The sequence below is a fragment of the Pteropus vampyrus genome, unplaced genomic scaffold (genome assembly GCF_000151845.1).
Source record: "Pteropus vampyrus isolate Shadow unplaced genomic scaffold, Pvam_2.0 Scaffold1000002944, whole genome shotgun sequence".
Lineage (NCBI taxonomy): Eukaryota > Metazoa > Chordata > Mammalia > Chiroptera > Pteropodidae > Pteropus > Pteropus vampyrus.
This window is the reverse complement of record NW_011917346.1, coordinates 13,765-40,059: the sequence shown is the minus strand read 5'-3', so window position 1 is coordinate 40,059 and position 26,295 is coordinate 13,765. Positions and strand designations below refer to the sequence as shown.

Here is a 26,295-nt window from a genome sequence, read left to right as displayed (position 1 = left end):
AAAAAGTAACAACACAGATCAATCTCCAAACACCCACACAGAACGGGAACCCAAGGGTGCGACCCCCTGCATTCCCTCGCTCACAGTCTGCTCTCCGCTCCTTGGACCGCTGACTGCTCTTTGCAAGCAGAAAGTGAAGAATCTGCACCCACTTCAGGAGGTGTCGGACGCCCTGCTGTGCCTGGGCCCGGATCATTCGCTGCCACGGCATTGGGGTCAGCCGTTAGTGGGACTGTGGCCCGGACTCTCTCTTCCTCATCGCGCAAAGCCTCTTTGTGCCAGGATGCGAAGGCACTGGGGACCGTACGATTGATCTTGGCGAAAAACCCCAGGAACCTCATCTTGCTGGTCTCAGCGTGGACTCTCCGACCCCACAGGAACTCGTAGTGTGCTGGATCTCTGTGGGCACCTGCCGGTACCCCAGGAACTTAAGCTTCACCAGATCTTGGTTGATGAGCTTCTTGGGCTCCCGAAAGACGAAGTGTCTCTTTCCGGCGTGCACCCTCATCTTATTCAGAAATTCCCAGATCGCCTCCTCAGTGGCGCAGTCGCCATTCATGAAGATCGGGCCCAGGAGATTCATCAGGAGACTGGTCTTGGGGAATCTGCCGACACGGTTCACCCGCCCATTTTTGGGCAGATCCATTTTGCTGACGAGGAGGATATAGGAATGATGTGGAGAATCCACTTTCTTTAGGTCGATGCCAAATACCACCTCCATGCTGAAAGATGCTCTCTAGAGGACCTCAAAGAAGTGATTTTTGTCGTTCTTCCCGACTATGTTCAGCTTATGTGTTTTTGTAGCTGGCCTTTTCATTTTGTAGATCTGCAGCAGGAAGAGCACCAACATACTGGTCATCTTGCTTAGAGGATCTCGTGCATTCTGCACTCTGGAAGGTGGGGCCCGGTAGGAACTTGCTTCTTCTCCATTGTGCCGTTGGCGCCCTCGCATGATCTTGTGCGAGAAACACCCACAGACATGGAGATGGATGATTGGGCTCTCCGGGGCCCTTTACCAGGTCTACGTGACCTAGTAGCAGGCTTTCCGTGCACAACGGCTCCCAAAGGAGGAGGTGGCGTGGAGGGGAGTGCTTTCCCCTTGGCAGCTCTGAGAACCTGGGTCGCACCTCGGGCCTGGTGGCCTTTCTCATGGATTCGCAGCTTTCCCTTCTGACCCGGAGGCATGATGACTGGGAAAATGACAGCGGGCAGGAGTGCAGGTAGGACAGCAGGTGTTCCGGGCATGAGAGGAGAGAGGATGAGAGGGTGTGAGCACCTTCATCAGGGATATACCTCCACGACATTAAGAAGGCCACTTCTGCAGGTTCCCTTGAGGACAGTGCTCTACGAATCCACAGGGCTCCTGGCCTGACGGACCTGTCCTTTGAGAAATGGGTTGAAATCCTGAAAGTGAGCCTTAGGTCTCAGTCTGCCAGGCCTGCCTGCTGCTTACTGGAGTGAGAGCAGAAGCAGATGGTATAGTCCTTGAAGTGTTCCCTCCCCTGTGGAGTGTGGGGGTCTTCGCAGTTCACATTCAATGCCATCATATCCATTTTTGGCAGGGTCTGGGCGCCCTCCTCTGTGCTGCTCTAAATTTATACGTCGAATGTAGGTCCTCGTCTTCTTGGGGCATCTCAAGAGGAACATCAGAGGTGCCTCAAACCCCTGCCCCCGCCAGGGGACACCCCCCGCTGACCGCTCCATGAAACTCACTGTCGTGGCACCTCGCGTTCCTCAGGCCTCACTCCGGGTCCTCATCTTCACTCTAGGGAAGGCTTGGGACAGCCACTTCTGCTGATCTGACATCCCTCTACTCCGACAAAGGTCTCAGGAGCACAATACCATCAAAAGAAAAGAGGGTTTATTTACACTTGACTTCCATGTCTGGTCCCATCAGTGCTGCAAACAAGGAGGGGGACTCTCCATTGTCTTCTCTGGTTGTGCGGTGATTGAAACTGAAACCATCAGTCTTCCGGGTCCTCACCCTGAGTCCCGTGAAGACCGGGGACACATTCTCCCATAGAACTGAGGCCGCTCGATGAGTCCATCACCCTCTCCAGTCTGGGACACTCGAGACAGAAACGATGTGAGGGGCCCACCCTGACAGATATTCTGGCGATCTCTAGGCACTCCCTCAGGGTCCCCATTTGCTATCTATCAGGGGCGGGGTCTCTTTCCTCCGCTGACCTTAGCCTACCAGCCTCCACACAAGGCCTTCACCTCCCTGCGCTCCAATGGGGACATCAGGGCCTGCCAAATATGACTGCCCCTGCCTGGATCCTCCCAGAACTGAGAGTAGGGTGGCTGATTTGTGTTGCCGACTTTCATGTGGGGAGAGCCCGTAACTGGCACACAGGGCCCTCCCCGTGACTCTCCTGAGGGCCGTTGCCTCGATCTGAAGAATCAGAGCTACTGTCTTAGGCCAAAGCCTTCCTCCCAGAGACTATGCAGACAGACCTTAGCCAGAGATCTCCAAGAGACCTTCCTCATCGAGTCTCAGGGGCGGGACGTTGTTGAGCCACCTTAGGTATGGGGACGGGCTTGGTCCAGTCTGCCCACATTCAGATCCTCACCTTGATTTCAGACCACAGCTGGGGCCCCAGCCTGTACTGAACCAAAGCTCTGGAAAAGTCCGAGCTCTTAGAATCTGAAGCCAACGTCTGCGTGAGCCACGTCCGGCAGCAGCTGCGAGAAAGTTCTGGGAACACATAGGGGTGGTCCCTCTGGCCTACCATCTGGGGCGGAGCTCTGTGTGACCCAGTCGATGAGGACTCGGTGGTCTATAGACCCTCGCTCGGAGTCCTCACTCAGGGTCCTCATCAGAGCCTGGGACTCCTCCCTCGACTGAGCCGAGCGCGCCAGGCCCCGCACGAAGCCCTCAGCGTCCTGAGTCTTCAGGGACGTAGTCAGGACGCTGGGCTTCCGAAGACATCTGCCTGGGGCCTTGTGTGCCCAACAAGCTGGACGGGACTCTGTGGGGCTCCCTCTGCAGGCAAGAGGTCCTCTCCTTGGTGCTGAGTGTCCCCACCAGGACTCCGGTTATGGACACGAATCCTCGCTCTGCAGAACCTACAATGGACCCCTTGCAGGCATGACCCTGTCAGACGAGGCCCTTCCTTCGCTGAGGTCAACCAGGCAGAAATGAGGCGGCTTAGCAGCCTCGTAGCTGCGACCGGCGGCTTTAACGGCCGAGGGCAGGATTGGGGGTCTTTAAAAGCCCCTCATTTGTCGAAAGAGCGACTCCCTGTTTCGTCCCTCCAGGCCCTCCCCTCAATCATGGCCAGTGCAGGGATCCCACCATCCCTCATATGCGCTTACTCTGCTCCCACTGAGGTCCGTCCCACCCTGAGTCCTCCCAGGTGGAAGTTAGCATGAGCCACAATAGGGCCGGGATGCGTGAGTCCCGACGAGGTGACGGCAGATTTGTGTCCCTGTGGAATGCCACTGTTCTGGAGTCAGGGGTCCCCACATGCGTCATTCGGGGTCCTCAACTCTATATGTCCGCAATCCAGGATCCTCCCTCTCCTGACCGGAGGCCACTGCCCTAAGGCCAAGGCTTTCCCCAGAGCTGACAACTCTGGGGATTAAAAGAGGGGATGGGGAGTCTGACTGCCCAGCCTGGGCAGTCTAGATCTGAGAGCAAGTTTGGGTGTTTTTCTGAGCCAGCCCCTATATTCTGGGGTGGCAGTCTCCCCATCCTGTTCCTGGGTGTCAGCTCATTATGTCCCTTGACTCTTGGATTGCCGGATTGCTTGGAAAGACCACATCCCTGCACACTCTTGAGCTGTGTCCCTAATGGACCCCTTGTAGCTTCGTGTCCCACGCTTGATGTGCGGCAGGGAAACTGCAAGATCAGGCATGGGGCACAGGACAGCGGGTGGACTGTCAGAGGAAAATGACGCTCATCTACACTTCTTTTCAATAGTCAGAATGAGACTCTGTGCATTCCGTTTTCATTGACTTATGTCCTCTGGGAAGGAGCTGCCCAGGATGGCTTTGCCATCCCTGATTTTCAGTTGCTCTGACACTGCATATGCAGATGATCACCTTGTCACCGAATATTAGCTGTGCCACCTCTCTCTTCACAACTTTCGTCTATTGTGCTATTCTTCATTGCTTTGGCTACATATTTGAACCCAGTCTTTGGGCACAGAGTCCTTATTTTTATTCTCTGGGGCACATTTTGGCATGTGAAGGAACACAAGTTCTGCTTTAGGCAGAGAGGCGTGGAATGAGCAGTGTGCGCTCCAGGGGAATGCAGACCAGGTGTCGTGCCCGTCCTGTCTCTTACCAGTCCCGTGAAATCGAGCCTGTTACCAAACTCCAGGACGAAGCGATTGCAATCAACCAAACCGCTGCTTAGCACGAACGATTGAGTCCAATTGTATCCTCACTCGCTTGTTTGTGGAGGAGTCTTTCCCAGTTGGATACGACTCAGAGTTCTTGGAAGTTCTGTCAATGACTGACATCTCCCTTCCCAGCTGTCCTTCCATCTAAATGACCATTATTTGTATTCGTCTAACCACCAGTGAATATCCAGGCCCTGCCTAGAATTCTCCAATTTATACTCAAGATAAACCTCTTGAGTGCCTTTCTGGTGGAGCATTCTCAGAGCCCCCAGCCCAGGGAATGGCATCCCAGTCCAGTGGATTCTAGGCAACCCACCTCAAAGGAGTATCACCCTCATTACTCAGAACCTCCCAGGCGATGGTGTGCACACCACATCTTGTCTGCGCTCTGTGTTCCACAGCACTGGGACAGGAGCATGGGACACCTTCCCTACTCCGGGTGAAGACTTTCCCTGGTTCACTCACATTCCCAGGGTGGCTAAAGATAAGGACAATCTCTCACTGCAGGCTTAGTCTTTCATCTCTCAGGTCCTCCATCTCAGTGAGGGGCCGGTCCCTGCTCACCACTTCCACAGCCTCATCTAGCCCAGCCTGCGTCCTCACTTAAAATTATCTGTCACTGAGAGATCCGCAGTTTTCTAGGACTCCAAACTGTCTGGCCCCAGGATACTGACATTTGATTGCTTTCATCTGAAACCCCTTCCCCTCTTTACCCTTTCCTTTTTCCTTCTTTTTTAGGTCCTAGAATATCCCGACTTTTTTTTTTTTTTTCCGACTTTTTTTTTTTTTTTTTTTTTTTTTACATGATGGCAAGTACTAGACTCTAAAATTCAAAGGATCCACATTTGGTCTTTTTTTTTTTTGTCGTAGTTTTAGTAAGTTTCACATTAAAACATACCTTCAAAGAGAAGAGTCGGAACTGGAAAAGTCTCTTTTCCCTTGGATTAAAAGGAAGAGCAGGTCCTATTGATGCAAAGAAAGTTGCAATCAGATTGAGGCTGTTCAGAGACAAGTGGTCAGGAGAGTTGGTTTTCAGTCCTGCGCTGATTCTACCACATATACGAGAGCACCCACGTCTGGAAGCAAATGCTGTGTGCACATTGCCTGTGCTTAACAGCGAATTATGGATTTTCATGGCCTTCTATCAGTCACTCTTTTGCTTTGTGTCCTTCCATAATGCTGTGCTGGTCGATGGCAACTATTCGACGGAGCATCCTCTTCCAATACGTTTTCTCCACTGTCCATTGCCACAGTCGTCTTTCTGCATCTGCTTTCCTCCTTCAACGAAAAGAAATGAAGACATGTATCTGCTTTATAAATTTGCTCTTAGGTAAATCCAGGGCCTCAGCTGAGAGGTGAGTGGATTGTCTACTCACAGTGTCTGCCCTCCCCGTCAGAATCGACCTCCATGTCAGTTGACTCCCCAGGCATTTTGCGTGAGGCCTTCCACCCAGATGCTGGAAGAGTGAGATCTCAGACTGGCACCGGATGCGTGGTGAGCCACGGCTTTGCATCCTACAGAGATGGTGTAGCAGTAACTGAGGATGCCTGGAGTGGCCGGGCAAGGTCTTCTGTTTGTCGTTTTTGTTGTGTTGTTATCGTTTATTAAAGCATCTCCAGTATTAGCACGACTCCTTCTAGAGAGCTCATTTTAAATGAATGATTGGGAAATAACCAAGACTGTGAGCATGAGGACTAATTCGTTAGGATTTAATATTTCTTGCATGTGTAGGTAATCTAACCAATTCCAGGTTTATAACGGTAAATTTTACAAGAAGATACACTAGAAGAAATTAGGGAAACCAAGAATCAACAGTCTTTTTCTTATTTAGCGTTTCTCTCCCCTTCTGGCCTTCATAATTAAATATTTATAAAGTACTCAGCAATGGCCATGCCACCCTGAACGTGCTCGATCTCGTCTGATCTGGGAAGCCAATCAGGGTCGGGCCTGATTAGTACTTGGATAGGAGACCACATAGGAAATCCCGCTGCTGTGGGTGCTTAAAAATACATACATAAATGAATGAATGAATGAATGAATGAATGATAAATAATAAATAAATATTTATTAACTATCTAATACAAATTAGGACCTGTATTGATACTACAACCCCAAATGAGACAGACTCTCTTCTCTTCTTAAATATAGCTCTTCACTGAGGTATGATCATTGTACATAAAGCTGCACACATTTCACGTATACAACGGGGTGAGTAAGGACGGAAGTATACACCCCTAAACCTCCAAACCACGTCAACATATCCCGTTCTTCAAAACGGCGTCCCCACTTTATATGTATTTATTTTTTATTGCGAGAGGCGCGGGGAATACAAAACAATTAACATAACATTCTCCCTATCATCAAAAGTTAAGTATGCATTATCATGTTGGTATCTGTGATACCCAGTACGTTTCTAGAACTTATTCCCCTTATATGACTGAAAGTTTGCACCCTTTGACAAGTACCTCCCCATATCCCTTCCTCCCTGCCCCTGGCAACCACCATTCTATGCTGCTTCTACGGGTTTGACTGTTTTGCATTCCTCATATCAGTGCTTCTTCTGTGGCTGGCTATCTCACTTAGCATCATGTTCTCTGGGTTTGTCTCTTTGGTTGCAATGGCGAGGTTTCCTCCTTTCGAAGGCAGATGAAAGCTCCATTGTATGTGATACCCTATTTTCTTTATCTGTTCATCCATCGGTGGACATTGAGGTTGCTTCCATTTCTTGGCGATGGCGTATCCTTGTTGCCATGAACACCGCAGCGCAGTTATATCATCAAGATCCCGATTTCGGTTTCTTTGGATAGATATCCGGAAAGAGTGTTGCTGAATTATATGCTAGCTCTATTTTTTAATTTTCTGAGGAACTGCATACGGTTTTCCATAGTGGCTGCACCATTTATGCTCCCGTAACACGATACGAGTCATCTTTTCCATGTAGTTGCACATAATTCGCTTGGTCTCTAGGTGGGGGAGACAGCAATTCAATCAGCTTCACGATTTTTCTTGCGGTAGGAATGCTTCATTTGATAACCACTCTCTTAACCCAGTTTCAAATGCACACTACAGTATTGTTCAATATGGTCATGGGGTTTTCAGCAGCTCTTTACTGCTTACTCATCTGGCCTAAGTGAAACTAGACCAGTTGAACAGCAACTCCCTGATCCTCCCTTCCCCCAGGCCCGGGCCACCGCCACTCTCCTGTGTGTTTCTATGATTGGCTAGTCTATTTGCCTCACATCAGTGGACTGAAGCAGTATTTATCCTTCTGCGACTGACTTACTTCATTTAGGATAACGTCTCCCAGGTTCATCTGCGTTGTTTCATATGACAGGATTTCTTCCATTTTTAAGGCTAGATTATAATTCATTGTATGTTTATATCACATTTTCCTTATCCACGTATCTGTGGATGGATGTGTGGGTTGTTTACATAATCAGCTATTGTGAAGAATGACACAACGAACGTAAGTGTGCACGTATCTTTTTCAGATAGACATTTCTTCTCCTTTGGATGTATACTCAGACGTGGGATTGTTGAATCATGTGGTCGATATAGTTTAGCAGTTTTTGAGGATCATCCAAACTGTTTTCCGTAAGGGCTGTACCAATTTACATTCCCAGCGACACTGTACAAAGTTTCCTTTTTCTCAACACCCTCACCAACCGTTGTTATTGCTTGTCTTTATGATAAAACTATGCTAACAGGGATGAGGTGATATCCGATTGTGGCTACGGTTTGCATTTCCTTGACGATGAGTGGCGTTGGCCACCTTCTCATACCCCCATTGTTCATTTCTATATCCTCTTTGGAAAAAGACCCAGGGTTCTTGCTTACTTCTTGAGTGAGTGAGTGTGTTTTTAATCAATCAATTTGCACTTGAGATGTATGAGTTCCTACTACAATCTGGATATTAACCCCTTATCGGATATTTGGTTCGTGACTACAATCTCCCATTTCATGGATTGCCCTTTTTGTCTTGTGAATTATTTCCATTGCTGTCCAGTAGCTTTTCAGTTTACTGTAGTCCCACCAGAGTTTTTATTGGCTTATCCTGTCATGTCTGTGTTTTCATACTAGAAAACAAATCATTGCGAAGAGCAGTGTGGAGGAGGTGTTTCCCTGTGTCTTCTTCTTGGGTCATATGGACTCGGGTCTCATTTTGAAGTCTTCGATCCGTTTTGCTTTACTTTTGGAGTATGATGTCAGATAAGCATCCGGTTTTGGTCTTCTGCACGGGGATGTTCTATTGTCTTCACACCTTTCGTTGAAGAGACTATCACTTCTCCATTGTGTATTGGCTTTGCCCTTGTCAAAGATTACTTGACCGTGTAGGCGTGGCTTCATTTCCGGGCTCGATGTTGTTTCATTGCCTCTTTGTCTCTTTTTCTTTTTCTTTATTTTCCTACTATGGCAGTGATGTGCTTAGTATAGATTTGAAAAAATAGTTCTGAGTCAGTAAATGGCATGCCGATATCTGTTCCCCTGTCTCAAAATTACTTTGGCGAGTCGAGGTGTCTTCTGGCTTCATGTGAATTTCAGAATGTTTTCGATATCTGTGAAAAATTCCGTTGAATTTATGATAGATACTGCATTGAAGCTGTAGGCGATTTGGGTACTAGGGCTATTTCAACAATATTCATTTCTCCAATCCATGAAAGTGCGATATCTTTTCTTTCCTTATTGTCTTCTTTAAATTTTTACATCAATGTCTTGTAGTTTTCAGTGTGGAGATCTTTCACCTCCTTAGTGAAATATATTCCTAAGTCCATTATTCTTTTGGACACGATTTTGAAAAGAATTGTTTTCTTACTTTCCTTTTCAAATAGTGTGTTGTCACCAAGTAGAAACACAACTGATCTTTGCACGTTGTGTTTTCTACCCTGCACCTTTCCTGAATATGTTTGTTAGTTGCAACAGTTTTGCACATGGAACATTCACCCGATTCTCTCTCGCCTCACGCCTAGACAGGAGTTGCCATGTCTCTTGGGGTTGAGCTCTGCCAGCTCGTGGGACGGGTTGATGGCAGTGAAGTCAAATTGATTTTCTTATTTCTTCTGGACTAGGTTCTGGATCTCTCCTGAAGGGATTTTGCTACTAATACTGTTAAAGCTGTGTTTCTACGGGGATACGTGAGCTGAGAATGCCTATTCTAGCATCTGGCTGACGCCACTCGGCCCAGACCTTTTGAAATTTTTTGATCCCAACAATTTTACTGCAGCGCTCATTCGTAGTTGCAAGAAAATCCCTATTCACATGACGTGTTATCTTGTTCTGGACCACAAAAAGAGAGGAAAGGATATGCACTTTGTCACATGAAAGAACAAGACTTTTATACTTATGCTGAGAAACAGCCATAATGAGTGATGTGGATCGTTCATGAAACAGACACTAGAGCCAAATTAACCTTCTAGTGCAGGAACCTTTTCAAAACACAAGAGAATTTTAAAAGTTCCCAAATCAATCAATCAATCAGTCAATCAATCGATCGATCATATGTGCCAGAAAACAAAAGCTGATAAGTCTCCCAGGTAGTGAAGCAGAGCAAGAACAACAAGAAGACGTACGATGTGTTCCCTCCAGCTCCAGCTTGGTGCTCAGCTCCTTCAAATGTTACCTTTCTTTTCAACCCCAAATGCGGAATCTCCCTCAGACCTCGCTGGATGTGGGACGTGCCGCTGGACTTGGCCCTAGAACTTGCCTGGCCCGGCAGTAGTACCAGGCCTGGCTGTATCTGTAGCTCCGGCTCTGTCTTTCTCATCTCTCGAGTCCTCTTTATACTTTACCCTACAATGGAATCCAGGACCTGCGAGGCCTGACAGCAGGGTCTGGATTCCGTCGGACTCCCGTTTACTAGGTGAGTTGGTCCTTCATTCTTTGAAGGGAACTCCCATTCATATCGGGCACCTCACTCTGCTGAACAGAGATTGTCCTCCCTACACCGAAGGTCTCACATCCCTGATAAGTGTGATGAAAAAGTGAGGACAGGCCCAGCCTGACAGCTCTGCATAGAGCCTTCCAGGTCTCACAGCAGGGGCTAGGCTCCTTGTAACACCAATATCCTGGGACGTTGATTTCCCCTGTCTTAATTCCTGGGTGCCCTCATATCGGTCCTCGTCTCTTCAATTAGCGAGGATCCTGGGAACTGACACATCTCTGATAAAACTAAGCAGATTCCCTAATCTTAACCTTGCAGAGAATGGGTCCCTCTCCTGGGTCTGATGCAGGATGGGGAAGCCACAGCACAAATCTGGGCGCCCAGAGGCTGAGCTGTAACAGACATAAAACATTTTACTCTATTCCTTCTCTTCCCCGGCCAGACCGACACGTCTTATGGAACTTTTGTTCCAGTAGATTTACTTTTTATGAAAAGGTGGCTGAGTCGGTCAGTTTTTTTGAGTCCCTGATCTTGGTGGATAGCTGAAGTCCCATAAGCAGATGATCCTATTGTCAGCAAATGTTACCTCTTTTCCCCCTTATTCGTAGCTCACTTCCATTTTGGTATAATTGTTGACTTGGCTCTGCATTCCAATCTAGCGGTTTGGCCACATGATCCTTCTCCTCATTGCTTGGAATTCATTTTGCAGTAAGGACAAAAATAAGTGAATTAAAGGACACGAGGTCGGCCTCAGGCTGCGGGGAGTTGAAGAGTGTGGGCTTTAGACTAAATCATATCAAGGGTCTGGTTGCATCGCTGTACTACCCGGCCATGGGAACTTGGGCACATTTTTACACTGTGTGAGTGAGCCTCAGGCTCATCATCTGTGAACTGAACTTGAGGAGCCCTGTCAGTCGGACTGCTGATTGTGAGTAGGAAATGTAAAGCGCCTGCTGCAGTGCCGGCCATGTATCACATTCGTCCCTTCTGATGCCTGGTCGCCGCACGTTGAAATGAAGGGCTTTACTGTCCCTAGACCTGGTATGATGGGCTGAGGGGGAGCCTCACCCGATAGCCCTGCCTTTTCCAGCTCATATCAACGGGCGGGACCAGACTCTCTCCTGTACACTCTGTCGGTGTTGTTGGTAACCCTCAGTCCTCACTCAGGCTCCCCGTTATGACTCTTGTCAGGGCTCGTGTCTCCTCTCTTTCTTGACTGGAAGCCCTCCTAGTAAGTTCCATACCACCTGCGACCCAGCAGGAGGACGTCAGGATGGCCTTATTTGGTCATAGCTGCCCACGGTCTCACAAGAATGAAAACTGTGGCAGGCATATTCAGGCCCTGTAAGGGATGGTCCCACTCAGGGCTCCAAATCAAGTGCTGCATTGACTGCTGGGCAGGCCTAAGATTCCTTCCTCTGTTGACATTGAACTGACCCCCTCAGACCGATACGCTCACTACCTGTCGCTTACTCCTGAGTGGGAAACGACGGGACCCACTGGCGGACGTCTCTGCCCTTGGCCTCCTAGAACTGGCCGTGGGGAGGATTGCTCGTGGCCGCTGATGATGTGGGGTGGCCTTCCCACGCTCTTGTTTTCACCCTGTTTTCTGGCAGAATCCGCAAATATTCCATCTTGACTTGAGACATCCCTTCACACGAAGAAATCCATTTCCCTGAGAACCCTGTGGAAGAAGTGACGTTTCCTCATCTGGTCACAGTAGCTCATGGTCCACCAAGGCTAACAGTAGTTGAAGGCGTTTGTGTTGCCCTCCACTCTGAGGGGGTGGAGGGTTCTTTCAGCCTTCAGGGTCCTTACCTTGGATCCTGGCACAAGCTGGAAATCCTTCTGCTGCTGATCCGGGGCTGACCTTTTGGTGATGTGCCTCACGTCCGTGAGATGTTCCGGGAGAAAGTGATTATGACTCATCAATTCACCAGGGCTAGGTGACATGATCTCACTTCTGAAAACAGGGACAGAGATTAAGTGGCTCTCTTCTTTCTGGGAGAGATCCTTCCATTGTGACTTGTGTCATCCTGTTGACTGCTGTCGGGAACCAGGTACATTTCCTCTGCTGCTGAATTGGGCCTCCCCCATTAGTCTAAGGACCTGAAGTCTCCAAGAGCTTCCCGTCTCATGCCTGAGCTCTGCCTGTAACCTCCCTTGGGCAACTGCGGAAGCGGGACATTCCATCTCTATTATGGAGTAGCCCATTGCCTCATGTCTCATAGAGGATACTTCCCTTGACACTGTCAGGCCTGGATTCTACCCCCTGCTGACAAGCCAGCCTGTAAACCACGATCTCGCCTTTTAGAAACCCTGCAGGCAGAATCCAAGGCGGACTTGAATCTGTCAGTTCTTGCCTAGGACTCCATGGTAACGGCAGAGGAGGGGTCAGGTGTGGCCCTGTCAGTTACAGTGGACTGGTCCCCAGGAAGAGTCTCCTCTTGGACTCTGCACCATTGCCGCGACTGCACTCTCTGCTAATCTGAGACTGGAGCCTTCAGACAAAATCCTCATCTTCCATGGCCATCAACTGAAAGTCCCTGTTAGCCACAAGCAGCCAGGACAATTTTGAACCTCACAGGGCTGACAACTGGGACGGGACCGTATGGGGAGCTACTCTTCTGGCTGGGTCCTTCCACCTTCCTTATTCAGGTTCATCACTGTCATTTCTATGAGAGCCTGAGACTCCTCCTCTACTCATCTGAGAACTCTGGGCCGAGACCAAGGCCCTCATGCCCCCTGAGAAGCCTGAAGCAGGGAGGGGATGCTCAGCCTCGAAGCTGTGCTTGAGACTCTCCATGTGTGTGCTCAGTGTGACCTGTCTCCCTGTCACTTCCCCGATTTTCTGGGGTCTCGGTCTCCCAATCCTCTTGTACTAGCCCTCCTCTTGGTTCCTATCTCTGGGATTAAGGCTTCCTGGTAAATTCCACATCTCTTCAAAATCATGAGAAGGTACCACTCCGCAAACGTTGCCAAGCACGGATCCCTCTCCAGCAGTAATGTGAGATGGGGAAACGGTAGCACAGGGCCGGAGTCCTAGGACTTTGATGGGTTGTCCGTGGAAAAACATACCTTGAAGTACTCTTTGTCTACATCAGCCAGATGAAGTGCTCATGTAACTTCTGTTCTGAAGAATTTACTTTCAACAGGGGAGAGATTGTCCAGGAGGACTTTGCGAGCCCCTGATCTTTTGAGGTTATCTGAGATTGCAAATGTAGATCACCATACCATCACAGAATACTGTCTGTTGGCTTGATTTACAGACAATAAAGAAACATGCAAGCCCAGGAAATACAGTGAGCCTCTCATTAGATGAATCCAGAGAGGCTCACAACAAGACACATCATAATTAAAATGCCAAATGTTAAGAACAAATCAGAGACTCTTACAAGTAGCAAGAGAAAAGCAGTTCGTTATCTACAAGGGAGTTCCCATGGGACTCATTTCAGCTGAGTTTCCACAGAAACTCTGCAGGTAGAAGGGATTGACAGGAAATATGCAAAGTGATGAAACTCAGAGACCTGCAACCAACACTCCTCTATCCAGCCAAGATATAATTTAGAATCAAAGGATAGATAAGAGCTTCCCAGACGAGGAAGACATAGAGGAGTGCGTCACCCCCATGCCACAGTTACAAGAAATGTTAGAAGGATGAAGGGGAAGAATTTGAAGGAGGAAGAGGAGGAAGAGGCTGAGAAAAGAGAAGGAAGGAGAAGGAACGGGAAGAAAAAAGAAGAGAAAAGGAAGCAGAAGATCGAAGAAAAGCGATAAATATATGAATATTACAAATGGCAATAAGTACATACCTATCGACATTTACTGTAATTGTTAACAGATTAAACGCTCCAGTGAAAGGACACAGGATGGTTCAGTGGATAGGAAAACAAAGGCCTTGAATATGCTGGGTACAAGAGACTCAGTTCAGATTGAAAGACACCTAGAGACTGAAAACAAAGGTGTGGGAAAAATGGTTCATCAAAATGAAAATGATAAAAAAAAAAAAGTCTGGTTAGCAATACTGAGATCAGACAAAATAGACATTAAAAGAAAGGGTAAAACAAGAGGTGAAGAAGGATCCTGTAATCCCACCTCGGGTATTCATCCCAAGAAACTCAAAACACTACTTTGAAGAGACAGGTGAATCCATATGTTCATTGCAGTATTCTTTACGAGTTTCAAGATATGGAGGCAACCTCGGTGTCCATCAATAGGCGAATAAAGAATGAAGAGCTGGTACATAGATACAGTAAAATATTAATGATTCAGCCAGAAACTAGATTGAAATCTTGCCATCTGCAACAACATGGATTGTCCTAGAGTGCAGAAAGTCAGAGAAGGACAAATGCCCTAAGATTTCACTTACCTGTCAAATCTAAACACCATAACAAATAAACAAGACAGAGCCAAACTCATAGACACAGAGAACCTTTTGACGGTTGCCAGATGGGAGGGGGCGTAGTGATGGGTGAAAAGGGGAAGGGATTAGGAGGTACAAATTGTTAGTCACAAAATAGCCATGGGGATGTAACGTACAGCATGGGGGATATAGTCAATAATATTGTAATAACGATGTATGGTCATATGGGTACTGGATTTACAGGGAAGATCAGTTCCTTACTTATATAAATGTCTGGTCACTGTGTTGTATACCTTAAATGAACACAATATTGCATACAAAGTGTAACCGAAAAATTTTAAAACTTAGAAAAAAGAAATAAGGAGCATGCGTTGTGTCTCTGGGTGGGAGAGTAGCATAGTGGGCTTACAGTAGTTTGGACGAGCTATCAAGTTTGAGCCTTGCACTTACTAGCCCCATGACTTTTGGCACATTACCAAACTCTAACTCTATGAGACGGGCTGCCCACTCTCCAGCGAGTCTGATCGGCCCTGTCTTCTACGACTGGTAGCATATATGTGATATAGAGAAAGCACCAGCTTCCATCACTGTGCCAGTCTTGTACTGAGACATTAGGCAATAGAAATATTCCTATGATTATCTTGACCTCAGAGGTTACCATTTATCCAGCTGGAATTTTTTGTTTGTTTGTTTGGTTGTTTTATTTACAGCATGTCGTGAAATATGCAGTGATCTAGAAAACAGAAAAACTCCCGGTGAGCCAAAATGGCACCTAGGCATGAAAGCTCAGGAATATGCTCTCTCCAACCCCTCTTTACCCTCCTTTTTACCTGTTCCTTATGAAGTAGAGCGGACCTCACCCTCTTTTGTAGCGATAGCTCCTCCTAGCCTGTATAATTGCTCGGGCACGGGCCGGGCCTTCTTTGACTAAACACCCCCAGGGCAAACATGAAGACTTCCAAAGAGCTGATGCTCCAGTGATGACTGTGTAAAAGAAAAGCCATGAACAAAGAGGTACACGCACAATGCTTTATTTTCTCAAACATGCTTGAAGGACATAAGCAAACGCAGATAACATCTTTTTAAATGTATAAAAAGAAAGACTAAATGGAGTAAAGCAATGCAAGAATAGAACAGCTTTTACTCTTTCACTCTCTATAGCTCTCTATATTCTGATCCCAACCCTTTTTTCTGTGGATTTATTTATATTTCCAAGGATATTGCTATCTTAAAGCCATGTTATCTTGTTCTAGACCACGGAAGCGTTTTGGGGATTTTCAATGCGTACTTTTTTTAAAATTATTATTTATGTACTCAACTGAAGAAATGTTTTGAATTTTTCTCCATCGTCTACACACACCCCTTCCTCCTACCCTCTGGTAACCACAAGTCCATTGTCCATGTCCATGAGTCTCTGTTTGTCCTGTTCATTTGTTGCTTTTAGGTTTAAATCCCACATATAAGTGATAACATGTGATTTTCAACTTTTTCTGTCTGGCTTTCAATGCCTATTTCCAAAAACAAAATCTTACTCCTAATCTTGACACATGGCAATGAATGTGTGATCCCTGCCATTCACACACTTACATACCAAATCTACATGAACTTCCTTTTGAGAGGAACACTGCTTGAAAATGCACAAAAGAGGCAAGACAATGACATACACATTCGTCGATATTAGGAACACAGCTTAACAGGCCTTTGCAACCGGAAAGTGAAGAATCCACCTCAGAGATCACTCGGGGGGAGGGTCGCGGCTGGACGTGGCCCTGGAGCGTGCTCTGGCTTTGTCGGTAGCCCCAGCCATGGTTGCCGCAGTGGCCCGGGCTCTCTCCTGCTCATCTCTCAAAATCTCTTCATAACGGGGTGGGAAGTCAGTGGAGACGGTATCTTTGACCTTGGACAAAAAGTCCAGGACTTTCGCCTTGGTGGTTTCAGCTTGGGCTCTTGGGCCCCACAGGAACTCGAAGCGTGGAGGATCACTGCCGGGCACCTGCCGGTACTCCAAGTAATTTTCCTGCACCAAATCTTGGGTGATAAGCTTCCTGGGCTCCCCGAAGATGAAGTGTGTCTTTCCAGCATAGACTCCAAAAATATTCAGGAGTTCCCAGATCTCCTCCTCAGAGGCGCGGTTGCCATTCAAGAAGATCAACCCCAGCAGAGGCATCAGAATCCCTTTTGTAGGAAATTGCCAGGCAAAGCTCACACTCCCTTCGCTGGTATCATCCAGCTTGCAGACAAGGGAATAGGAGTGACTGTTGGGCTTGACTTCCTTCACTTCCAGGCCAAAGAACAGATCCATGCGCTCAGAGGCTTTCTTGAGGATCTCGGGGAAGTGCTCCCTGTACCTTTTGTGGATGACTTTCAGCATGTCTCCCTTTTTAATGGGCTCATTCATTTTGTACTTACACAGCAGGTAGTTCGCCAATATACCCGCCTTCCTAGTTAGAAGATCTTGGCCTGAGCTCTCACTGCAATGTGTGGCCTGGGACTTTTTACTCTTCTGAACATGGCTCTTGCCACGTACATCAGATCTTCTGCACGAAACACCTGCAGTGGCACTGGTGGCAGCTGAGACACTTGCGGGTGCCTGGAGACTGCCAGCGACAGAAGAGCTCGAGGCACCATCCCCAGTAACAGGAGGGGAGGAGGCAGTGGCTTCTCCCTCTGCTGTCGCTGCCTGAGCACTCTTAAGACCTTGGGCCTCAGCTCTGTTCTGGCGGCGTTTCTCACGAGCACGGAGCTTACTCTTCTGACCGCGAGGCATGGTGGCTGAGGTCCCGGACAGCAGACAGGACTGTGGCCCAGTGGGCAGGTGAGTTCGCACCTGCTGGATAGAGAATGACCTGAGGTGAGCACCTCCAACAGGTAGGATCGCCCTTCTCTTGACTGAAGGCCTCCTTTACAGGTTACCCTGTGGGCACTGCTCTGGGAACCCACAAGGCTCCTGTGGGTTCCTGGCCATTCTGTCCCCTGACGGTCCTCTAGAACCATAGCACCCGTCGTGGGAGCCTCACCCTGAATCCCAGCCAAGGTGCCTTGGGTTTCCTTAGGTGAAGCGGGCACCGGCAGTGGGGCTCCCTGTGTTCTGGCCTCTGCGTTCCTCTGACTTCATCATCGGTATTATCCTTTATCCTGTCAACTCTGGGCAGAGCCTGGGCACCCTCCCTTCTGCCACTCTGACCTTGACACCTCAAAGATCCAAGGGACCCAGGAATACAAAATGAAAGTGGGAGCCTCAGTCCACCTCCCAATCAGGAGAAACCCAGTCCTGAGGGCTGAGTGGGGTCCTTTCTGCCCTGACTGCATTCAGATCCTAAGTTGTCCGTCAAGCACTTCACCGTGGGTCCTTGAAGGCGTGGCAGCACTCCCCTTTTGCTGACCCACGGGGCCTGCACGTTCAAACTAAGGACCTCACCTCCGTTAGTCCAGAAATTAAAGGTGAGGGCCATGCTCACCCTGACGGCCCTTCCCTGAGATTTCTTGGGCTGACATCAAAGGGCTGGGATACAGGCTTTGATATCCCCTTTATTCAGGGTGCTTGGTAACCTTCATTCCTCACTCAGACTCCTCAACTTGGGTCCCGGTACAGAACTCCTCATAGTAACAGCCACCCACCCTCATTCCCAATAGAATACAGTGAAGGGGACCTAATCTGACCAAACCTGGTCTGCCAAGACTGGGACCTGCTGCAAGCAGGTGGTGGCACTATGGCAGGTGGTCCCACACAGGATCCCAACTCAAGGTCGAAACTGGACTCTGATAGGGTCTAAGATTTCATCCTCTGCTGTCCTGGGGCCACGCCCCTCAGACCAAGACCCTCACTTCCCTGATCCCTGAGTGCGAACCGATGGGCACTTCTGCCTCACATCTACATCCTTGAGATCAGACAGTGCTGAACATAGGAAAAATTCTCTGTGGCCCCACTGATTAGGTGTAGGTTCTCCCCACAGTCCTCAAGGGTCTCTCCATGAAACGTGGTGGAACAGAAATTTCTCCCTCCTCTGACCTGAGGTTGTCCCCGATGACCTGGTCTCTTGCCTCCATGAGATGCTAGGGGAAGAAGTGAGAGCATCTCCTGAGGTCAACAGGCCCAGGTCCCCAGGGCTGCAAACATAGCTGGGGCTTTATTGGCTCTTCTACTTCCTGGGAGGGGTCCCCCATCCTCGCTCGGTGTCACAACCCGGAATCCTGTTACAGACTGGGTCCCGTTGGGCTTCCTCAATGCGACCAGGGCCCTTCCCTCCCGGACACCATCTCCACAGATAATGTGTGGATGCCCAGCCTGCCAGCTCTCGCCGGGGCCACCGTGCTCACTTTGGGGGTTGTCGGGTACAGCCTACACCGCCGTTAGTCGCAGCTAAAGGGTAATTTAGCCGCTTTTTATCTGTTTCCTTTGCCTGGGGCCTCCCGGAGCTCACGCAGGGGCGCGGCTCCGCGCGGTGCCCTTCATGGGTAGAGGTCTGCTCACGAGCACTCGGGGCCCTCATTTCCCACCCAGTTCGGACGGGGATGTCCTCCATCTGTCCAATCGGGGTACTCCCGTAGAGGAAGCCCTTCTCCCTAACACACTCCAGGCCCAATTCAGGCCCCGTGCGGTCCGGCAGAGTCCGCTGGGGCCTCACAGGGCCGGACCGCACGGGAGGGTTTCGGCGGGGGCACCTGCGCTATTGGGGGGGGGGTGGCGTTCTCCCGTTCGCACGCGGGGATCTCACCTTGCCTGCAGATCAGACCCGCGAATCCACGACCCGCCGAACCAACGCCGCGCGCGCGCAGCAGGAAAAGGTCCTCCGCCCCCGCCCCGAAGCGGAAGTCAGGGAGTCCCCCCCCCCCCCCGCCAGGGCGGTCCCGGATGTACGAGGGCTGACAGCTGGGGCGGGGCTCTGCGGGACCTCGTCATTTGGGATTCGGTGGCCCGCAGGACGTCGTGGACGGACCTCGCTTTTGTGACTTCAGGGCCCGGGACTCCTGCATCTAGAGGGACCCGAGTCCTTCAGGCCCCTACCGAAGGCCCCACCCTCCCGAGTCCCGGTGGGGAAGTGGGGGCGCACTGCTTATGACGTCTGCCCTGGGCCTCCCAGTGATGACGAAAAGGGCGGGACTGAGCCTCCCGCTTGGGGGCCAGATCCCGTCCTAGGCACCGAGGGTCCTCACGTAGACTCCGGTTATGGTCAAGGCTCCACCCTTTGCGGACGTGGGGTTCGAGCCTGTGACAAGGTCCTTCCCTCCCTGTGACCACACAGCTGGGGACTCCTCAGTGGTAGCTCCTCTGGTTCTCGCTCTGGACCCCTGTGCTTTCGCGGGCTACGCGGTCTGCGCGGGTGCTTCCCTCATGTCTCATTCCGGGTCCTCACCTGCGTATTTCTCGGAGACTGGGACTCCTCCCTCTCCTGACCCGAGGTCATCCTCCCTGGGTGGGACTCACAAGTTCCTGGAAACCCTGAAGAATATGTGTCCGAGTGCTCAGGCAGACACCTTTGCTTGGCATGTTGCTCTCCCCACACCTCCTGTAAGGGGATCTTCATCATAGCTCCTGTCTCTTGATTAAAACCTTCCTGGGAAAGACCACCCCTTTGCCAACCGTGCCACTTAACAGCTTTGTGTATTTAGGCACATCACCCACCTCTGTGTGCCTCAGGCTTTTCATCTGTGCAGTGGGTTTGGTTAGCTCTGACTCAGGGCCTGGCGGAATGAATAGAATGCATGCAGAGTGCCTGCACTGAGATTTTAAAGGATGCCGGTTCTTTTATGATTCTTCCGTTCCTTGGAGTTTCAGTCCCCTCACGGACACTTAGTTTTTTTAACCCAGGAGATGTCCGAGAATATCAGCGCTCCAGGACAGGGAAAACGCTATCACGCAAAATACTGCTTACCAGGGAGAGTTAAGTCAAATTTCCCCCATCAGAGTACGTCATTCGATGTCGAGGTGAGGCAGACTTCCTCTGTGGATAGAGCAGAAAGCTTCTAAAATATGTTTCCCACACCAAACCTGGCAACACTTAAGGGCGGTCCCTCTGGCCTACCATCCGGGGCGGGGCTCTGTGGGACCCCATGGGCGAGGTCTCGGTGGTCTCTAGACCCTCGCTCGGGGTCCTCACTCAGGGTCCTCGGTCAGAGCCTGGGACTCCTCCTTCGCTGACCCAAGCGCGCCAGGCCCCACACGAAGCCCTCACCGTCCTGAGTCTCCAGGGATGTAGTCGGGACGCTCGGCTTCCGAAGACATCTGCCTGGGGCCTTGCGTGCCCAACGAGCGGGGCGGGACTCTGCGGGGCACCCTCTGCAGGCGAGAGGTCCTCTCCTTGGCGCTGAGTGTCCCCACCCGGACTCCGGTTATGGCCACGAATCCCCGCTCTGCAGAAGTGGGACCCGACCCTGTCAGACGAGGCCCTTCCTTCGCTGAAGTCAACCGGGCAGAAGTGCGGCGGCTTAGCAGCCTCGTAGCTGCGGCCGGCGCCTTTCACGGTCGAGGGCAGGATTGGGGATCTTTGAAAGCCCCTCATTTGTGGGACGAGCGATTCCCTGTTTCGACCGTCCGGGCCCTCACCTCGCTCATGGCCAGTGCCGGGATTCCACCCTCCCTCATATGAGCTTACTCTGCTCCCACCGAGGTCCATCCCACCCTGAGCCCTCCCAGGCGGAAGTTAGCATGAGCTACATTAGGGCCCGGATGTTTGGGTCCCGACAAGGTGACAGCAGAGTTGTGTCTCTATGGAATGTCACTGTTCTGGAGTCAGTGGCCCCCACATTCCTAATTCGGGATCCTCAACTTGAAATTTCCCCAACCCAGAATCCTCCCTCTCCTGACCCGAGGCCACTGCCCCGAGGCCACGGCTTTCCCCTGGCTGAGAACTCTGGGTGTCCAGGAGTGGATGCAGCCTCTGACCTCTCATTGCTTGGAATTCATTTTGCAGTAAGGACAAAAGAAACGTGAATTAAGGGGCACAAAGTTGGCCTCAGGCTGCGGGGAATTGAAGAGTGTGGGCTTTAGACTAAGTCGAATCGAGGGTCTGGTTCCATGCCTGTCACTACCCAGTCATGTGAACTTTGGCAGATTTTTAAACTCTGTGAGCGAGCTTCAGGCTCCTTATCTGTGAACTGAACTTGAGGAGCCCTGCCACTTCAACTTCTGGAACGTGAGTAGGAAATGTAAAGCGCCTGCTGCAGTGTCTGCCACGTATCACATTCGTCCGTTCTGATGCCCGGTAGCCGCACGTTGAAATGAAAGGCTTTACTTCCCTTAGACCTGGTATGATGGGGTGAGGGGGAGCCTCGCCCGATAGGCCTGCGGACCTTTCTCCAGCTGATATCAACGGGCGGGACCCGACTCTCTCCGGTACTCTCTATTCGGTGTTGGTCGGATCCCTCAGTCCTGACTCAAGCTCCCCGATTTGACACCTTTCATGGCGCAAGACTCCCCTCTTTCTTGCCTTTAAGCCTGTCTAGTAACTAGCAAGATCCACACCACCCGTGGTCCAGCAGGAAGAATTTAGGATGGCCTTATGTGGTCATAGCTGCTCACGGTCTCAAAGAATGAAAGGTGTGGCAGGTATGTTCAGGCACTGTAAGGCATGGTTCCACTCGGGGATCCAACTCGAGTGCTACATTGACTTCTGGGCAGGTGTGAGATTCCTATGTGTGTTGACATCGAAATGCCACCGTCAGATCAAAACCATCACTTCCCTGTCACTTGTTCCTGAGTGGGAACCGATGGGCCCCTCTGTCAGACATCTCTGCCCTTGGCCTCCTAGAACTGGCAGTGGGAAGTTTTATTTTGGCCACTGATGATGCGGGTGGCGTTCCCACTCTTCACTGTCCTCACCCTGTTTCCTGGCACAAACTGCAAATATTCCATCCTATCCCTTCACACTAAGGACCCCAATTCCCTGAAAACGTTGAGGAAGAGGTGACATTTCCTCATTGGCCACAGTAGCCCCTGATTCACCAAGGCTAACAGTGGCGGAAGGAATCTGTGTTGCCCCCGACTCTGATGAGGTGGAGGGTCCTTTCACCCTTGCGAGTCCTTACCGTGGATCCTGGCACAAGCTGGAAATCCTCCTTCTGCCGACACAGGCTGCCCTCTTTGAAGATGTGCCTCCCGTCCATGAGATGTTCTGGGAGAAAGTGAGTACGTCTCGTCAAGTCACCAAGACTAGGCGACATGGTCTCAATTCTGACAACGGGGACAGGGCCTAAGCGGCCCTCTTCTCTGTGACTGTGTGTCATCCTACTGACTGCTGTCTGGAACCAGGTACCTTTCCTTTGCTGAACCGAGCCTCACCCATTAGTCCAAGGACTTGAAGTCTCAGAGAACATTCCCTTTCTGGAAAGGAGGGTTAATCTTGGCCTGAGCTCTGCCTGTGATCTGCCATGGGCAACTGCAAAGCGAGACGTTCCATGGACATATCTGTTATGGAGTAGCCCATTGCCTCATCTCTCATAGATTATCTTTTCCTTGACACCCTCAGGCCTGGATTCCACCCTCTGCTGAAAAGCCGGCCTGTAAAACACAATCTCGCCTTCTCGAAACCCTGCAGGCCGAATCCGAGTCGGACTCGAACCCGTCTGCTCTTGTCTGGGCCTCCCATGGTAACGGCAGACGAGGGCTTAGGTGTGGCCCTGTCAGCTGTGGTGGACTGGTACCCATGCAGGGTCTCCTCTTGGTCTCTGCATCATTGCTGGGACCACACTGTCTGCTGATCTGAGACTAGAGCCTTCAGACAAAATCCTCACCTTCCATGGACGTCAACTGAAAGTCACTGTTAGACACAAGCTGCCAGGACTGTTCTGAACCTCACAGGGCTGACAACTGGGACGAGACTTTATGGCATGCTACTCTTCTGGCTGGGTCCTTCCACCTTCCTCATTCAGGTTCATCAATGTCATTTCTATGAGAAGCCTGAGACTCCTCCTCTACTCATCTGAGATCTCTGGCCTGAGACCAAGGCTCTCACGCCCCTGAAAAGCCTGTTGAAGAAGGGATGTGATGCTCAGCATCAAAGCTGTGTTTGAGGATGCGTGTGAGTTCAATGTGGCCCGTCTCCCTGTGCCCCCTCTACGCCCGCCCTCCAATATTCTGAGGTGTTGGTCTCCCAATCCTCTTGTGCCAACCCTCGTCTTGGTTCCCATCTCTTGGATTAAAGGTTTCCTGGTAAATCCCACATCTCTTCAGACTCTTGAGAAGGTACGACTCTGCAATCCTTACAGACCATGGGTCCCTCTCCAGGAGAAATCTGAGATGGGGAAACGGTAGCACAGGGCCAGAGCCCAGGTCACTTGGTGTGTTGTCCAGGGTAGGAAATACATTGACTATTACTTGTCTACATCAGCCAGATGAAGAGGCTCACGCGACTTCTGTTCTGATAGATTTACTTTCAAAAGGGGAGAGATTGTCCAGGAGGACTTTGAGAGCACCTGATCTTTTAGTTTCTCAAACATTGCAAATGTAGATGATCAAAGAGTCACGGAATCTGTCTCTTGCATTGATTTACACACAGTGACAGTACACCCAATCCCAGAAAGTGCAGACAGCCCCATATTAGAGGAACCCAGATAGGATCACAAGATATATCATAATTAAAATGCCAAATGTTAAAAACGAAGAGAGAATCTTACAAGCAGCAAGAGAAAAGCAGTTAGGTATCTACAACGGAACACCCATAGACTGATTTTTGCTGATTTCTCCACAGAAACTCTGCAGGCAGAAGGGACTGGCAGGAAATATTCAAAGTGGTGGAAAGCAGAGACCTGCAACCAACACTCTTCTACTCAGCAAGGGGATCATTTAGAATCAAAGGACAGATAAGAGCTTCCCAGACAAGGAAGGGATAAAGGAGTTCATCAGCACCTTGCCACAATTACAAGAAATGTTAGAAGGATGAAGAAGAAGAAGATGGAGGAGGAGGAGGAGGAGGAGGAAGAGGTGGAGGAAAGAGTAGGAAGGAGAAGGAATGGGAAGAAAAGAGAAGAAGAAAGAAGGAAGCAGAAAATGGAGGAAAAATAATAAATATATGAATGTTAAAATAGCAATAAGTACATACCCGTCACTATTTACTTTAAGTGTTAAGAGATTAAATACTCCAGTCAAAAGACATAGAATGGCCCAATGGATGTGAAACAAGGCCCTCGCATATGCTGGGCACAAGAGACTCACTTCAGATTGAAGGACACCCAAAGAAATGATAAAAGACAGGGTATCAAAATGGAAATGCTAAGAACAACAACAACAAAGGCTGGGTAGCAATGCTTAGGTCAGACAAAATAGACATTAAAAGAAAGGCTATAACAAGAGACTAAGAATGACCCAGTAATCCCACCTCTGGGTCTTTATCCCAAGAAACCGAAATTGAAGAGACATATGAATCCACATGTTCGTTATTTACAATTGTCAAGACACGGAGGCAACCTCGGTGTCCATTAATAAATGACTAAAGAAAGAAGAGCTGGTACATAGATGCAGTAAAATATTAATGACTCAGCCAGAAACAAGACTGAAATTTTGCCATCTGCAACAACATGGATGGTCCTACATTAGAGAAAGTCAGAGAAGGACAAATGCCATAAGAGTTCACTTACACGTGAAGTCTAAACACCAAAACAAATAAACAAAACGGAATCAAACTCGTAGATACAGAGAACCTATGGATCTTGCCTGATGGGACTGGGGAGGGGGCACAGTGATGGGTGAAAAGAGGAAGGGATCAAGTGGTACAAACCGATAGTTACATAATAGTCATGGGGATGTAACGTACAGCATGGGGAATGTAGTCAATAATATTTTAAAAACTATGTATGGTCCGATGGGTACTGGATTTAGAGGGAAGAGCAGTTCCTCAGTTTTAGAAATGTCTGGTCACAGTGTTGTATACCTTAAACTAATACAATATTGCAAACAAAATGTAACTGAAAAACTGAAAAAATCCTTAGAAAAAAGAATAAGGGTCACAGGTTGCGTCTCACGGTGGGAGAGTAGAATAGTGGGCTTACCATAATTTAGACCAGCCGTCTACATTGATCCTTGCCATTTACTACCCCATGACTTTTGGCACATTACAAACTCTAAGTCTATGAGACAGGCTGTCCACTGTCCAGCGAGTCTGATCGGCCCTGTCTTCTGAGACTGGTAGCATATATGTGATCTAGAGAAAGCACCTGTCACTGTGCCTGTCTTGTATTGAGACATTAGGCAATAGTAAATATTTCTGATTATCTTGACCTCAGAGATTACCATTCATCCAGCTGGGATTTCTTTTTTCATTTCTTTTTCTTCCATTTTTCTTTTTTGACATCTAAGGCATGTCATGAAATATGCAGTGATCTGGGGTGGGTGGGGGGGGGGACCTCCCAGTGGGCGAAAATGCCCCTTAACAATGAAAGCTCAGTAATCTGCTCTCTCTAACCCCTCTTTACTCTCCTTTGAACCTGTTCCTTATGAAGTAGAGCAGACCTCACCCTCTTTTGTAACGATAGCTCCTCCTAGCCTGTATAATTATTCAGGCAAGGGATGGGCCTTCTTTGACTAAACACCCCCAGGGCAAGCATGAAGACTTCCAAAGAGCTGATGCTCCATTAATGACCGTGTAAAAGAAAGCCATGAACAAAGAGGTACACGCACAGTGCTTTATATTCTCAAACATCATTAGCAAAGCCAGGTAACATCTTTTAAATGTATAAAAGGAAAGACGAAATGGAGTAAGGCAATGCAAAG

At 49.3% G+C, this 26,295-nt stretch overlaps 1 protein-coding gene across 1 annotated transcript; it reads right to left on the bottom strand.

Annotated features, from left to right (window-relative positions):
- Nucleotides 1-80: 80 nt before the first annotated feature.
- LOC105311295 (melanoma-associated antigen D2-like) lies at nucleotides 81-17,358 on the bottom strand. Its single transcript, XM_023527037.1, is given in 6 exon segments — nucleotides 81-400; nucleotides 403-915; nucleotides 918-1,190; nucleotides 2,733-2,892; nucleotides 12,047-12,191; nucleotides 16,331-17,358. Coding segments are annotated over 6 exon segments (2,439 nt in total).
- Between the last annotated feature and the right edge of the window lie 8,937 nt (nucleotides 17,359-26,295).